At 44.5% G+C, this 16207-nt stretch overlaps 1 protein-coding gene across 1 annotated transcript; it reads left to right on the top strand.

Annotated features, from left to right (window-relative positions):
* Positions 1 to 11: 11 nt before the first annotated feature.
* LOC311108789 (ribonuclease H1-like) lies at positions 12 to 14705 on the top strand. The gene is made up of 8 exons (XM_084151539.1): positions 12 to 488; positions 2187 to 2311; positions 2495 to 2674; positions 2774 to 2873; positions 2966 to 3024; positions 3169 to 3249; positions 3482 to 3606; positions 14548 to 14705. The coding sequence occupies exons 1-8, from the start codon at positions 361 to 363 to the stop codon at positions 14632 to 14634; spliced, it is 885 nt and encodes a 294-aa protein (XP_084007665.1). The 5' UTR covers positions 12 to 360; the 3' UTR covers positions 14635 to 14705.
* Positions 14706 to 16207: the final 1502 nt, after the last annotated feature.

Raw genomic sequence — 16207 nt, 5'->3', positions numbered from 1 at the left:
GAGTCATGGGAACACGGAAGTAGCTATGATTTTGAAGATGTTTTTTTCTCCCACCAGCAGAGAGCGTATTTCGAAAGCGAAAGTACTTAATTAATGCGAATACAAATGCAAAAGAGAAGCATAAGTACGCCAATGTATATCATGTTACAATGTATAGCAAGCTAACTTTTATGGTTGTATGTTTGTTGAGTTAACTAGCATGCTAGCTGCACTGTTTACATGCCTGTATTAGTTCCAATGACAACTAGCTAATAGTTTCCTTGTATTTCAACACATAGCAAGTTAGTTTGTTCACATTGCTTTAGTTAAGACCGTACAATGACCGGTGCCTCCACTTTCAAGTAATTGCTGGTCTAAGTGATGTTCAGATTGACCGGTCTGTATAGTATAGTACGCAGGGCAGTCTGCAATGGCACAGAGGACATGGTGAAAGGCAAATTCTTCTACGCTGTGAGGAAAGGATTAAAACCTGGAGTTTACCAAACTTGGTGAGTTGTGGTGTAGTTGGCTAGCTAGCTAGTTACAGCTGTAGTGTGTCTTAAAACACATTGACATTTATATTATAATTTCTATTCATTGAATTACAGTGGGGAGAACAAGTATTTGATACACTGCCGATTTTCCTACTTACAAAGCATGTAGAGGTCTGTAATTTTTTATCATATGTACACTTCAACTGTGAGAGACAGAATCTAAAACAAAAATCCAGAAAATCACATTGCATGATTTTTAAGTAATTAATTTGCAATGTATTGCATGACATAAGTTTTTGATACATCGGAAAAGCAGAACTTAATATTTGGTAGAGAAATCTTTGTTTGCAATTACAGAGATCATACGTTTCCTGTAGGTCTTGACCAGGTTTGCACACACTGCAGCAGGAATATTGGCCCACTCCTCCATACAGACCTTCTCCAGATCCTTCAGGTTTCGGGGCTGTCGCTGGGCAATACAGACTTTCAGCTCCCTCCAAAGAATTTCTATTGGGTTCAGGTCTGGAGACTGGCTAGGCCACTCCAGGACCTTGAGATGCTTCTTACGGAGCCACTCCTTAGTTGCCCTGGCTGTGTGTTTCAGGAAGACCCAGCCACAACCCATCTTCAATGCTCTTACTGAGGGAAGGAGGTTGTTGGCCAAGATCTCGCGATACATGGCCCCATCCATCCTCACCTCAATACGGTGCAGTCGTCCTGTCCCCTTTGCAGAAAAGCATCCCCAAAGAATGATTTTTCCACCTCCATGCTTCACGGTTGGGATGGTGCTCTTGGGGTTGTACTCATCCTTCTTCCTCCAAACACGGCGAGTGGAGTTTAGACCAAAAAGCTATATTTTTGTCTCATCAGACCACATGACCTTCTCCCATTCCTCCTCTGGATCATCCAGATGGTCATTGGCAAACTTCAGACGGGCCTGGACATGCACTGGCTTGAGCAGGGGGACCTTGTGTGCGCTGCAGGATTTTAATCCATGACAGCGTAGTGTGTTACTAATGGTTTTCTTTGAGACTGTGGTCCCAGCTCTCTTCAGGTCATTGACCAGGTCCTGCCGTGTAGTTCTGGGCTGATCCCTCACCTTCCTCATGATCATTGATGCCCCACGAGGTGAGATCTTGCATGGAACCCCAGACCGAGGGTGATTGACCGTCATCTTGAACTTCTTCTATTTTCTAATAATTGCACCAACAGTTGTTGCCTTCTCACCAAGCTGCTTGCCTATTGTCCTGTGGCCCATCCCAGCCTTGTGCAGGTCTACAATTTTATCCCTGATGTCCGTACACAGCTCTCTGGCCTTGGCCATTGTGGAGAGGTTGGAGTCTGTTTGATTGAGTGTGTGGACAGGTGTCTTTTATACAGGTAACGAGTTCATAAAGGTGCAGTTCATACAGGTAATGAGTGGAGAACAGGAGGGCTTCTTCAAGAAAAACTAACAGGTCTGTGAGAGCTGGAATTCTTACTGGTTGGTAGGTGATCAAATACTTATGTCATGCAATAAAATGCAAATTAATTACTTAAAAATCATACAATGTGATTTTCTGGATTTTTGTTTTAGATTCCGTCTCTCACAGTTGAAGTGTACCTATGATAAAAATTACAGACCTCTACATGCTTTGTAAGTAGGAAAACCTGCAAAATCGGCAGTGTATCAAATACTTGTTCTCCCCACTGTATATGTGTTTACTTTTTCAGGGATGAATGTAAGAGCCAAGTTGACAAGTTCCCATATGCCAGCTACAAGAAGTTTGCAGCAGAAAAGGATGCCTGGGCATTCGTCAGAAGCGTAGCAACGTCGATAACTCCAGACGTAAAAGAGGGTAGATACAGTAGATGGCTATGTTCTTTCTCTATAGGTCACTCTACTTGTGAAATGGCAATACAATGGGTGCTGATGTTACTCGCTCTAGGAATGGGCAGCCCATCTAATCATTAGACAACTAGTGCACCGTTCGGGCTCAGCATAATCAGACTTGCACTCAGACCACAATATTATATTTTAGGAGCCAGCTATGAGGCAACACTCCCTAGAAGAGCACCGGAGGCCATTGAGTATATACCCATTTGTCAGAAGCGGCACTATTGTCACATAGACGAGGAGGGGGTGTCCCCTGCCAAACGAGCCAAACCGAGTCAAGACAGCAGCTCATCTTCAAAAAGCTCTGATGGATTCACCTACATTGGTAATTACAGACATTCTCAATGTGTTGTTAATGTTGCAGATTAAAATGGTTAGTGTTTATGTTTTTGGGGTGAATAAACAGTGTTTTCTGTTCCTCCAGGTGATGCAGTGGTGGTGTACACAGATGGTTGCTGTTCAGGCAATGGGAAGGCCGGGGCCCGAGCTGGCATCGGAGTGTACTGGGGACGTGACCATCCTCTGTGAGTTGATTCAGGCCTGTAGTAAATTATACTTCAAGAGAGCTTGACACAATAGAGTCCAGAAGTTTTCATGTTGACTGTCTTTACTGTAGGAATGTAGCTGAACCACTGGATGGAAGACAGACCAACCAGAGAGCCGAATTACAGGCAAGTACTGTGTTAGTGTCATATTTGCTTTAATTGTGAACTCTAAAGCAGTGTTATTATTTTAGGCTCATTGAATTGCCACAGTTCCCTTTTGGATTGTAACCCCACATAGATGTAATCTCACGTTTTGCTTCTAAATGACAGGCAGCATGTAAAGCCTTGGAGCAGGCCAAAGAGATGAACATCAAGAAGTTGGTGCTCTATACAGACAGCAAGTTCACAATAAACGGTACATATGTGCTGCTTAAAACACTCAACCAACACTATCAGCAAGGGCATGTGATGCTGCAGGCATGATGCAGAAGCTAATATTACTAGCTAGGCCTACTGTGACCATTGGATGAGAAATCCAAAGGTCCCTCCTCTCTGACCTTCTCTTCCAATGGGTTTTGAGAAGGAGGCGAGAGGACGCGAGGAGTATGCAATTAAGAAAAGGCATATGTCGGTGTTGTTTCCTTCAGGTGTCACCAGCTGGGTGAAGAACTGGAAGCTGAACAACTGGCGGCTCAACTCTGGTGGCCCCGTCATCAACAAAGAGGACTTTGAAAAACTTGACGTGTTGAATGAAGAGCTGGAGGTTGTATGGGTAAGTATCAATGTTGCTCTACATATCTATACATGTTTTCACTTCAGAGATTCAGTACTCAAATGTTTTGGGTTTCAGACTAGAACAGCGGTTCCCAAACTAGGGGTCACAACCCCATGTGGGGTCACCTGATTTGAAGATGGGATGGCAGGAGAAACTCCCAAAAGCCTGGTGAAAATTTTTTAATAATTAAAAAATATATACTTTATCATTATAAAAAAATGTTGTTATGTGGTTAACCAAAACATTTTTTTCTTCTAAAAGTTAAAATTCTACTGTGAAGGAGTTGCCTTCAAGAAATAGTTCAATACTCTACCAAACATTCTAGTTTCTAGATCTGTCTTCTATGGGATTGGGTTGGTGGATCTCATCCAACTTGAAGGTGCATACACCGCCACATACTGTACTGAAGTGTGAGACCAGTCACGGCCTACCTACATTAAATTCTCTTCATTATTCCTGTTACTTAAAGGAAGAAAATAGCACCACCAACTAACCCTACACCTACAGTACATACCACCATTTCATAAAAATCATATACCCAGGTACTTCTCTGCAGCTGCTACCTACACATTAACAACCCACTACCCCATTCCACTACTTTGACCCTATCTGCTCCTGCACCATGCAAACGACCTGGGAGGACAGGACACCACCCATCAACACACTCAAAACTCTTCTGCAGTAAAATCTCATATACCCAGGTACTTCTCTGCAGCTGCCACCACATCTATTTTCTGTGATTTATGTTCCATTTCTGCGGTACAGTTGATAACCATTGCTATGAACACTCGGAAGTCAACCTTACTGAAGCATAAATCACTCGTTGCCCTATCCCTCTGCGCTGACACAAATCTACTAAAAATCTTCTCAGGATCCCTCACCCTTGACCCCTCACCCATCCTTCTCTACTTTATTCACTGCCTCAGAAAATGACACCTTCTGCACTACTCTGACTCTGGCCAATTCAACCTGCCTCTCTCGCACTGGAAACTTCCGATCCACAGCAACATGAGCACCCCTACAGTTGACACACACAACTTTATCCACCGAAACTACACAATCCTCTGTCCCATGCCCTCCTGCACACTTCCCACATCTTGGAATCTCCTTCTTACACACTGCTGCAACATAAACGTTGCACCTCAAACAGCGCAGTGGAGTCTGCACAAAAGCTCTAGCAGGATAACTGATATATCCTTACATGACTTTGTTTGGTAGAGACTCTGACTCAAAAGGACTGACGGTGACTCCTCGGTTTCACCACGCACCCCACCGGGTCTGCGTCGCACCAAACGGTCACAAACACCAGGAATTTTCATCTTCAATTGCTCCACCTCCACACCCATCTTCTTCTTCTTCTATGGTATATTGGCGATCACACAATTTCATGTGCATCCCACCACCTACTATGCGGGATGGAAACAGGATTCCCCCCAAAAACAGAACTACCAATAAATCAAATAACTTTTCAGTTAAAAATAAATAAATATAAGGATATCTGATCCCTACACAGGCTCAAGGGGAACCTGGGATGGCGGGTCTTCCGGCGCCAGGACCCCTTGCAAGTCTTCCGATGTAAAATCCTTGAGTCCCAAAAACCTCTGCCGCACCCACAATAATGTCCAGTTTCTTCGACTTCTTTGAGACTTGTGCTGTACAGTTTATAACTGTGGCAATGAACGCAACAAAATCCACCTTTTTAACACACAGGGTATCTTTTGTCTGGCAGCAAACATTTACTACAGGCTGTGGTGTATCCACTAGCATCACTTGTTTTCTCAATTATTTTCATCGCCTCCGCATAGGGGATTCAATTGACCGCTCTAACTTTTGCCACCTCAATTTCCTTCACCCTTACAGGGCATTCCAGGAACTCAGGATCATGATCCCCACCACAATTACAACACCGTCGTCCTTCTACACACCGTTCTTCAGTATACTCTGTTCGTCTGCACACACTTGAAACATGGCCAAATCCTTTACAATTATTACACTGCAGTGGTTTGGGGACGAAAGCTCTTACAGCGTATCTTACATAACCAAGCTTCACATGCGTAGGTATTTGCTCTTCCTCAAAAAAACAACCGGACCGACAGACTTTCTTATTTCTCTCCATTCACCCAGCAGGTCAGACGCCGGGCACCAACCACACCAGGAATTCTCTTCAGGTATTCAACCTGAACATCCGTCGTCACCCCTGAAATGACTCTTTTGACGGGTGCTCTACTCCGGAGTTCAAAACACAAAACTTCTGTTGTCCGGATTCTTTTGAGGCCCACTGCAATCTTCCTCTGCTCTTCAGAAATACAATTAATCAAAATAAGACCACTCCTGGTCACTCTGACAGACTCCACCTTTCTTAAATATTTTTCTAGCAGACGCTCTTATCCAGAGCGACTTACAGTTAGTCCATACATGATTTTTATTTATTTATTTTTAATGTTTATTTTAATTTTTTTATACCCCCCGTGGGAATCGAACCCACAACCCTGGCGTTGCAAACGCCTTGCTCTACGAACTGAGCTACATCCCCTGCCAGCCATTCCCTCCCCTACCCTAGACGACGCTGTGCCAATTGTGCGCCGCCCCATGGGTCTCCCGGTCGCGGCCGGCTACGACAGAGCCTTTCCATGCACATACTTCACCATTTAACACCTCAAACGGGTTTCCCACATATGCATCCTTACTCAACAAGCTCATCCCAACAAGAAGCGATTCATTATCATGTACACACGTATCCTCCACTCCAATTTGAGACAATTTCATTTTTGTTAAATTTTTAGATACTACTGTTGTCCATTCAGAACATTCGACTTCCCCAAATTTACTCGACGCGCTGCTGAATTCAAACTCAGCATCCACTTCCGCCATCTTCCCGTCAACCTCCAAACCGCTGTCCTCCACACTCATCGTCAAGTGTTTCTTGTTTTCTGTTGGTCCAGCTAATTAAGTGGTTAATTGACACAGGTGTTTCAGCTCAGTAACTAGGTCACCTGCCATGTTAAAATGGTTGTGCCAGAACATTTTGGAGGGGAGGGGGACAAACCACGACAGACGGTTGTGAATCGAGAGGGATTTTTTGAAATTGTTGAAAAACAAACAAAGTTTACTCAGTGTGACGGAGGTTTGGCACGGCCGTGCTGTGAATGGGTCAGAGATGGTAGGAGATAGTGATGGAGAGGAAAGGGAAGCAAGTATGGAACATAGTGGTACAAATAAAGGAGGGAGTAAGAAAGAGAAATAAAGCGGGAGAGAAAGGGAGTAGGGGTATGAAGGGGAGAAAAGGAAGTTTGAGGAGAGCAACCTAGCTTCCAACGCTAGCGGAAGTTTGGAGGTAGAAAGTGCAGAGGAAGGGCAAGATAAGACACGAGGAACATGGAGGTGAGGAGGAGCATAAAGTGATTATGAAGTTTAGGGAGGAAGGGGGAGTTGGGGCGATGAGTCCGATAAGGTTGACGGCTGTGATAAAAGAGTTGATTGGGGAAGTTGTTAATGCTAAAGTGTTAAGAGATGGGAGATTGTTGGTGTGCTGTAAGGACATGGCGCAGAGGGAAAAAGCTATCGGAGTGAAGCAAATAGGGAAGTGTAAGGTGGTGTCGAGCAGCTGGTCTGATCAAGCAGGGAAGCAGTGGAGTAAAGGGGTGATAACAGGAGTGCCTGTGAGTGTTCGCACTAAAGAGGTAAGGGACAATTTGAGAGGAGGCGTTCTAGTGAATGTACAAAGATTGCAAGCAACAAGGGGTGGAGATAGAGTAGATAGCACGTCTATTCTGTTACATTTCAAGGACCGGGTACTGCCAAATAAAGTAACAATAGGATATATGAGTTATTATGTGAGGGCTTATGTACCGAAGCCTTTAAGATGTTATAAATGCCAGAGGTTTGGGCATGTGGCAACAGTCTGTAAAGATAAAAAGAGGTGTGCCAGGTGTGGAGGAGAGCATGAGTATGGGAAGTGTGGAGATGGTGTACAACCAAAGTGCTGCAACTGTGGGGGTGCTCATAGTGTGGCATATAGTGGGTGTGAGGCTATGAAGAAGGCAGTGGAGGTGCAACAAGTGGGAGTGGAGAGAAGGGTGTCATATGCTGAGGCAGTGAGGGTGGTCCAGGAGAGAAGGGTGTCATATGCTGAGGCAGTGAGGGTGGTCCAGGTCCAGGGAGATACAGGTTCAAGGGAGAGATGAGTAGGAGCATCTAGACCGGGGATTACGGGGTAGGTGGGCAGCGATATGGTATACATAGAAAAGAGAAAGCTGGTAACGTTCATAGCAGGAGCTATCAATAGCACTGATAAAGTAGAATCTAAAACGGAGAGGATTAAACTAATAGTGAAAGCTGCTGGGAGACATTTAAGTATGACAGGGTTGACATGGGAAGAGATTCGAGATTACCTCAATCAGCCGACGGTGGAGTCATGTATTACTGGATCTTAGTTCTGGTGGTAGTACTACAATGGAATGCTCGAAGCCTGTTGGCTAATGGGCAGGAATTCAAGCAGTTCATTGTTGATATGCTAGCTAAGCCTGATGTGATTTGTGTGCAGGAAACATGGCTCAAACCGAATGTGGAGTTTATCATACAGGGATATAGGCAAAGGTATTGAACAGGAGTACGTGGTGGTGGAGGTGTGTCTGAGAGGAGGGGTGCTAGTGGTAGTGAATTACTATAATCTGTGTCAGATATTGGACATGGAAGTGCTGGAGCGGGTGGAGGGCCAGGAATGAAGTAAGGTAATGTGGTGTGGGCATTTTAACGCCCACAACATGCTTTTGGGTGCGAAACGGATGGATGGAAATGGCCAAGTGATGGAAAATTTGATAGAAAAGAAAGATCTGGTGTGCCTGAATGATGGCAGAGGGACCAGGATTGATGTAGCCACAGGGAAAGAGTCTGCCTTGGACCTCACTCTGGTATCTAATGCGATGGCAGGAATATGTGAGTGGGAGGTATGGGAGGAGTCGACAGTAGGGAGTGATCATTAACCCATTGTATGCACAGTAGGCCGGAGGGAGGAGGAGGTGTTAGTGGATGGAGTAGGCAGGTGGGTGTTTGGAAGGGCAAAGTGGGATCAGTTTCAGGACCTGAGTGAGCAGGTGATGGCTCGGGTGGATATGAGAGGGGATGTAGATAGTATGAATAACTGGGTGAAAACAGCGTTAGTGGGGGCAGCTACTGAGGCTATACCTAAGAGTTCAGGGAGGAGGAGGAGGAGGAAAGCAGTCCCATGGTGGACAGAGGAATGTGGGGCAATGGTGAGGATTAGGAACAGGGCATTTAGAGTACTGAAAAGGACGCATAACTTCCAACATCTGATTCAGTATAAGCAGGCCCAGGCCATGGTGAGGAGAACTATCCGTCAGGCAAAGAGGTCATGTTGGCATCGGTTCTGTGACACCATTGGAAGGGCGACACCTGTGGGGGGGATGATTAAGAGGATGAGTGGGATCAGAAGGGAGTGCGATTATCGAGTGGGGAGGATGTGGCAGTAACAGATGAGGAGAAAGCAGAGATGATCGGCAGGTAGCTTAGTGGTTAAGAGCGTTGTGCCAGTAACCGAAAGGTCGCTGGTTGTAATCCCTGAGCCGACTAGGTGTAAAATCTGTCGATGTGCCCTTGAGCAAGGCACTTAACCCTAATTGCTCCTGTAAGTCGTTCTGGATAAGAGCGTCTGCTAAATGAAAAAAAAAAAAGATGGCCAAAGCATTTGTGCATAGCTCTGCAAATCTGTCAGAGGAGGGGCAGAGGGGAGAGAGAGAACACGAGAGAGAAGCATCCTGGAGTGCTGGGAAGGAGGGAGGATGTAAATGATGCGTTGAGTGCACCATTTACCAGGGCAGAGGTCAAAAGAGCAATAGGTAAGGATGGGTTAACTTCACCTGAGAAAGATGAGGTGTGCAATGTTATGTTGGCCCATCTTAGTGATGAGGCACTAGATAAGGTATTGGTGTTGTACAACAGAGTGTGGGATGAGGAGAAACTACCAGGCAGTTGGAAGGAGGCAGTAGTGGTACCAATCCGGAAGCCCGGGAAGGATCCAACGAAGCCAATAATCTATCGGCCAATAGCTTTAACATCACATGTATGTAAGATTATGGAACGTATGATTACGAAGAGGCTAACTTACTTCCTGGAGAGCAGAGGGCTAGGAACGCCACATCAGAGTGGGTTCAGGAAGGGTAGGGGAACTATGGATCCAGTGCTCTGCTTAGAAGCAGAGGTCAGGAAGGCTCAGGTGAACAAGGAGACTGTTGTAGCTGTCTTTTTTGATGTGGAGAAGGCATATGATATGATGTGGAAGGAGGGGTTGTTAATCAAGCTTGATATTATGGGGGTAGGAGGAAGAATGTACAACTGGATAAATGATTTCCTGTTTGGAAGGTCTCTCCAGGTGAGGGTGGGGAAGTCTTTATCAGGCAGCTACTTGGTGGATAATGGTACACCGCAGGGGAGCGTGATTAGTCCTCTGTTGTTCTCAATCATGATCAATGATGTTTACTCTCAGGTACAGCTGGATATAGGGAGGTTGTTATTTGCAGATGATGGTGCCTTATGGAAGAGGGGAAGAAATGTGCCTTACATAGTCAGGAAGGTACAGGAAGCAATTGATGAGGTAGAGCGGTGGGCATTAATGTGGGGATTCAGGTTTTCTGTAGAGAAAATTCAAACAATGTTCTTTACCAGGAGGAAGGTGGGAGATGAGGTATGCTCGAGGTTATATGGTAGAAACTTGGAGAGGGTGGGGGCCTTCAGGTTTCTTGGGGTATACTTTGATACTAGGCTGACCTGGGCAGAACATATTGAGAGAGTGGTGGGAAAGTGTAAGAAGGTGCTAAATGTGATGCGCTGTCTGACGGGGAAGTGTGGGGCTGGGTGTTACTCATTGAAGACCATGTATGTTGCATTGATCCAATCTGGAAAGGCTAGATGTCATACAGGGGCAAGGACTCAGAATATGTAGTGGGGTGTTTCGGACATCCCCAGTGGCTACAGGACAGGTGGAGATGGGGGGATATGCCGTTGCAGATTAGGAGACAGCAGCTGGCAATGAATTACTGGGTCAACCTACAAGGACATGGGGTGTCTCATCCTGCGAAAGGGATTTTACAGGCATGCTGGGAACATGAGCGAAGACCGAACACGAGCTTTGGGTGGTTGGGTAATACCCAGGCGAAGGAGATGGGACTGTATGGAAGGGAGTTTAGTCCAATGGTAGTTATTCCTGTAAATCCACCATGGCTACTCCCGTCTCCAGTAGTTGATATAGAAGTGTTGGAGAGACTACAGAAAGATAGGGAGGGTGTTGATCCAGCTGATTTCTTTAAGATATGTCTGGAAACTGTGTATCAGGATTTTGTGGCCATTTACACAGATGGTTCAAAAGATCCAACGACAGGATGTACTGGGTCAGTATTTGTAGTGCAGGAATGTGGGGTGGAAGTCAGGAAACGTATTACAGATCATCTGGCTGTATATACGGTAGAGCTGATGGCCTTTCAGTTGGCCTTGCAGTGGGTGGAGGAAGTTAAGCCAGACAGAGTAGTTATTTGCTCTGACTCATGTGCAGTGTTAATGAGTCTCCAGTCCTTTAGCTCACGTAGCAGACAAGACATGCTTTATGATGTGCTACAAACCTATGGCAGGATTAAACAGATGGGTATTCAGATAAGATTTACTTGGGTTCCAGCCCATGTGCGGGTGGAGGGGAACGAGGCAGTAGATGAACAGGCTAAACAAGCACTTAGTAGTGGGGATGTTGATGTTGAAGTGTCAATGAGCAAGGCAGAGGCAAAAAGACTGATATATACAGTGATGGTGAAGAGATGGTAGGAGCAGTGGAATATAAATAATAAGGGAAGGCATTTATTTCAAGTACAGAGGAAAGTCAGGGAGGGGAGGACAGCAGGAAGGGACAGAAGAGAGGAGGCTATTTTTACAAGATTAAGGGTGTGACACAGTTAGTTGAATAAGACATTAAATGTGATAGGAAAGCATCCATCAGGAAAGTGTGATTATTGTCAGTAAATAGACTGTGGAGCATGTATTGCTACAGTGTGGGCAGTATCAGAGGGAAATAGAGAGGATGATATTTAGTATGAGGGAGAAGGGGATACAGGAAATTAGTTTAAAGAGTATATTGAGTAGAGCGTCATTAGATATAGTCTAAAATATTTTTGTTATCTTTTTTAAGAGAAACGGGGTTGGCAGGTAGGATTTAGTTTGTCCCTGTCTCTGGCCCACACTCCAGTACGGTAGGTGGCGGTAATGCACCATAACGTTGGATGCCAACCGCCGATAAACCCCACTGAAGAAGAAGATTTTGGAGGGAAATGTCTTTTAACTATGGTGAGCCACATCAGGTTTAGCTGCCAGTTTAGTGTGGTTTTAAATTGCTCTGCTACAGCAGTTTTAAATAAAGTACTTTTGAACGGTTTTTAATCTGTTCTTTTTAAAGCTGTTTAAGTGTTAGAGATGGCCAGCTCTCATACATCCCTGTAAGGATGAAGGAGGTCACAGTAGCTAGGATCAGGGCCATCCAGCAGGTCTCCTATGTGGAGGCAGTGAAAATTGCTGAAGGCGTGAGTAGAGAGGAGATGGTAGTGGATCTCCCACAGTTTGCAGTGAATGCCATGCAGGAGAAGGATCCCGACACACTAATAGTGAAGGTGGACTTTGTTGCGTTTTATAGCGCAAGTGATAAATTGCACTAGTCAAACTAATAAAAAATCTAAGAAGCTAGACATTTTGAAGGCGGCAAATAGATTTCTGAATCTCCAGGACTTTACAGCCGAAATGTTACAGGGAGTACTGAATGAAGAGGTTCCCCCTCCAAGGTTCCTGAGCCTGTGTAGGGATCTGAATAGACATTTACATCCGACTGAAGGAGTACCGTTTTTTAGTTTGAAATTCAGGGTAGTAGCGTGAATTTGTTTTTTGTTTTTGGTATTTAGTATGAATTTGTTCATCCAAAACATATTTTGTTTTTGGGGTATTTTTTACAGTAGGTAGCGGCAATACACCTTATGAGTGTAGTCTGCCAATAAACTTTGAAGAAGAAGCTCTCTTACATCAACCAATGAGAGTGCCTTAAGTTGGCGGGAAAAGGCTGGCCTACACTTGAGCGCAGTGTTGCCAACTTAGCGACTTTGTCGCTATATTTAGCGAGTTTTCAGACCCCTCTAGCGACACATTTTCAAAAAAGCGACTATCAACAAATCTAGCGACTTTTTCTGGTGTTATTGGAGACTTTTGGAGACTCTGACGTGAAAGCATGTATCGTTCTTACTCTTCTCAACGAGCAGCGGGTGCTTTGTTACCCCGTCCCAAAGCACTCACAGGCGGCCCAGTCCTCGCACAGCAGTCCCTCCCAGCTGCAGTCAGAGCAGGAGATGTTCACCCCTCCGCGTCCAGACTGCAAATGAATCGCGCATGCGGGAAGCCGCCGCTGGCTGATCCCGCCCTGGCTTACATTCAGGGCGGGATGTAAATGTAGGGTGTTTTTTTACTCACATTTTGTCTCTCCCACGACGTTATTCCTCTCTCCTACAGCGTCCATCACAATTACATGCTCATGGTCAATTATGCAAATTAAGTGATGACATCATTTAGCGACTTTTAGGACAGCCAATAGCTACTTTCCTTACTGAGGAGTTGGCAACACTGCTTGAGCGTTGCACTTGGATCTTTCCCATGGTGAATGGCTACTGCCGCTACGCTGCTGCAAAATTGACATTTTTCTGAGTCCATCCTCGGCTAGTTCTTTGGTGGCTAGCACATTAAGTGAGCAGTGGCGTGTATTCATGAACGCCAAGGGAAGCCAGGCTTCCCCACCCAAAAAACCCAAATGTATCTTTCGTCTCTGTATTCCATAATTTTACATCAATTCGCAAGAGGCTGAATGTATCTCACAGGAGAAGGCATCAGAGCGAGAGAAACAGTGCCCCTCTTCAAGGGAAGCCAGCTTGGATTTGGCATCTCCTATCAAATCGCTTTGAGAGCATACGTCATTAACAGGAACAACTTGAATTGTTGCATCTCGTTGTTGTTGTCCTCCGGCGGCTAGCTAGCTAAAATGATCCCTTTCCTAAATTAGCCATGGATGGAGATAGGGAGTTGGACGATTCTGATCCAACCATTAATTCATACATTGTTGAAGTTGGCTAGCGAGAAAGCATTTTAGCCAGGTAGCCTAGGACAACAAAAAATAAAAGCGTGTACTCTATGACAGAGTAATAGACTGTTTCGTCAGCATGAAAGAGAGGAGGATGGCATTGGTGTTTCTCTACAAGTAGGGTGAGTCAACATGTTTTTCTACTTGCACAAACACGCACGCGCACACACACACATACAGTTGAAGTCGGAAGTTAACAAACACTAAGGTTGGAGTCACTAAAACTCGTTTTTCAACCACTCCACAAATTTCTTGTTAACAAACTGTAGTTTTGGCAAGTCGGTTAGACATTTACATTTACATTTTAGTCATTTAGCAGACAATCTTATCCAGAGCGACTTACAGTTAGTGAGTGCATGCATTTTCATACTGGCCCCCCGTGGGAAACTAACCCACAACCCTGGCGTTGCAAACGCCATGCTCTACCAACTGAGCTACACGGGGCCCTACTTTGTGCATGACACAAGTAATTTTTCCAACAATTGTTTACAGACAGATTATTTCACTTATAATTCACTGTATCACAATTCCAGTGGGTCAGAAGTTTACATACACTAAGTTGACTGTGCCTTTAAACAGCTTGGAAAATTCCAGAAAATGATGTCATGGCTTTAGAAGCTTCTGATACATTTCTGATATCAAAGTTGGGGTGTGGCCTAAAAAAGTTTGGGAACCCCTGGACTAGAACGTTCAATCATGGATGATGCACAACTGAAATTACTAACAGTCCCCTTTTGCCTCTGACTCTCTTCTCTCTCTTCTTTCTCCAGTTGCACATCCCAGGCCATGCTGGGTACCTAGGAAACGAGGAGGCCGACAGGCTGTCCAGAGAGGGAGCAGCGAAACACTTAGATTAGCCAAACTGAGGTTATTGAACAGCCCATTGAACATTTTTGTTTCTATTAAATAAAGTCTAAGATGCATCCTGTTTGACATCTTTATGGTTGTTTCTAAATTAAGTAATTAATTCAGTTTTTGCTTGTACCATATGAGCATTTCTTTAATATTGCAAAATCATTCCATTCTGATAGTATATTTAAGCAATAAGGCCAGAGGGGGTGTGGTATATGGCCAATATACCACGGCTAAGGACTGTTCTTATGCACGACGCAACGCGGAGTGCCTGGATACAGCTGTTAGTCATGGTATATTGGCCATATACCACAAAACCCTGAGATGCCTTATTGCTATTACAAACAGGTTACCAACATAATTAGAGCAGTAAAAATAAATGTTTTTTCATACCCGTGGTATACGGTCTGATATACCACGGCTGTCAGCCAATCAGCATTTAAGGCTGTTTATAATCACAGATAAAACAGTTCTGTAACCACTCAGTGTAATGTACACTTTAGACAGTAGATGGAGCTCTAGCTCATCAAAACAAATCCAATACCTCGGAATTGAACTGGCTTTCTGAATCACATTCCATACTAGGCTACTCTGTGGAACGAGGGTTCCTGACATATAATCCATAGAAATCCATCCTCTATGTGAGACATGCTGCATGCTATAAGATAATGACTACTCATTATGACATTTGTGTGTGTGATCTAAGGATTATTGGTCTTGCTCAAAAGCCCATAATCTATTACTAGGACTAGTGGTCACATTAACGTTTCCCTCTTCTAAAAGAAAAACACACCCTTCAAAGATAATCTATTCATGTATGCTCTGACATGAACAGATCTTGGTGATATTCTCTATGACTAGTTGGTGCACAATTTCATCTTCTCCACTTTACTTAGTCAGCTTTTGGCAGATACTACTTAGTCTTCAGTACAGTGGGGGGGAAAAGTATTTGATCCCCTGCTGATTTTGTACGTTTGCCCACTGACAAAGAAATGATCAGTCTATAATTTTAATGGTAGGTTTATTTGAACAGTGAGAGACAGAATAACAACAAAGAAATCCAGAAAAACAAATGTAAATTTTTGTTATAAATTTATTTGCATTTTAAAGAGGGAAATAAGTATTTGACCCCCTCTCAATCAGAAAGATTTCTGGCTCCCAGGTGTCTTTTATACAGGTAACGAGCTGAGATTAGGAGCACAATCTTAAAGGGAGTGCTCCTAATCTCAGCTTGTTACCTGTATAAAAGACACCTGTCCACAGAAGCAATCAATCAATCAGATTCCAAACTCTCCACCATGGCCAAGACCAAAGAGCTCTCCAAGGATGTCAGGGACAAGATTGTAGACCTACACAAGGCTGGAATGGGCTACAAGACCATCACCAAGCAGCTTGGAGAGACGGTGACAACAGTTGGTGCGATTATTCTCAAATGGAAGAATCACAAAATAACTGTCAATCTCCCTCGGCCTGGGGCTCCATGCAAGATCTCACCTTATGGAGTTGCAATGATCATGAGAACGGTGAGGAATCAGCCCAGAACTACGCAGGAGGATCTTGTCAATGATCTCAAGGCAG

Source organism: Coregonus lavaretus (assembly GCF_964263955.1).
Source record: "Coregonus lavaretus genome assembly, chromosome: 33".
In the NCBI taxonomy this organism is placed as follows: Eukaryota; Metazoa; Chordata; class Actinopteri; order Salmoniformes; family Salmonidae; genus Coregonus; species Coregonus lavaretus.
Note: the sequence above shows the minus strand (reverse complement) of the source record. Positions and strands in the feature narration are given on the sequence as shown.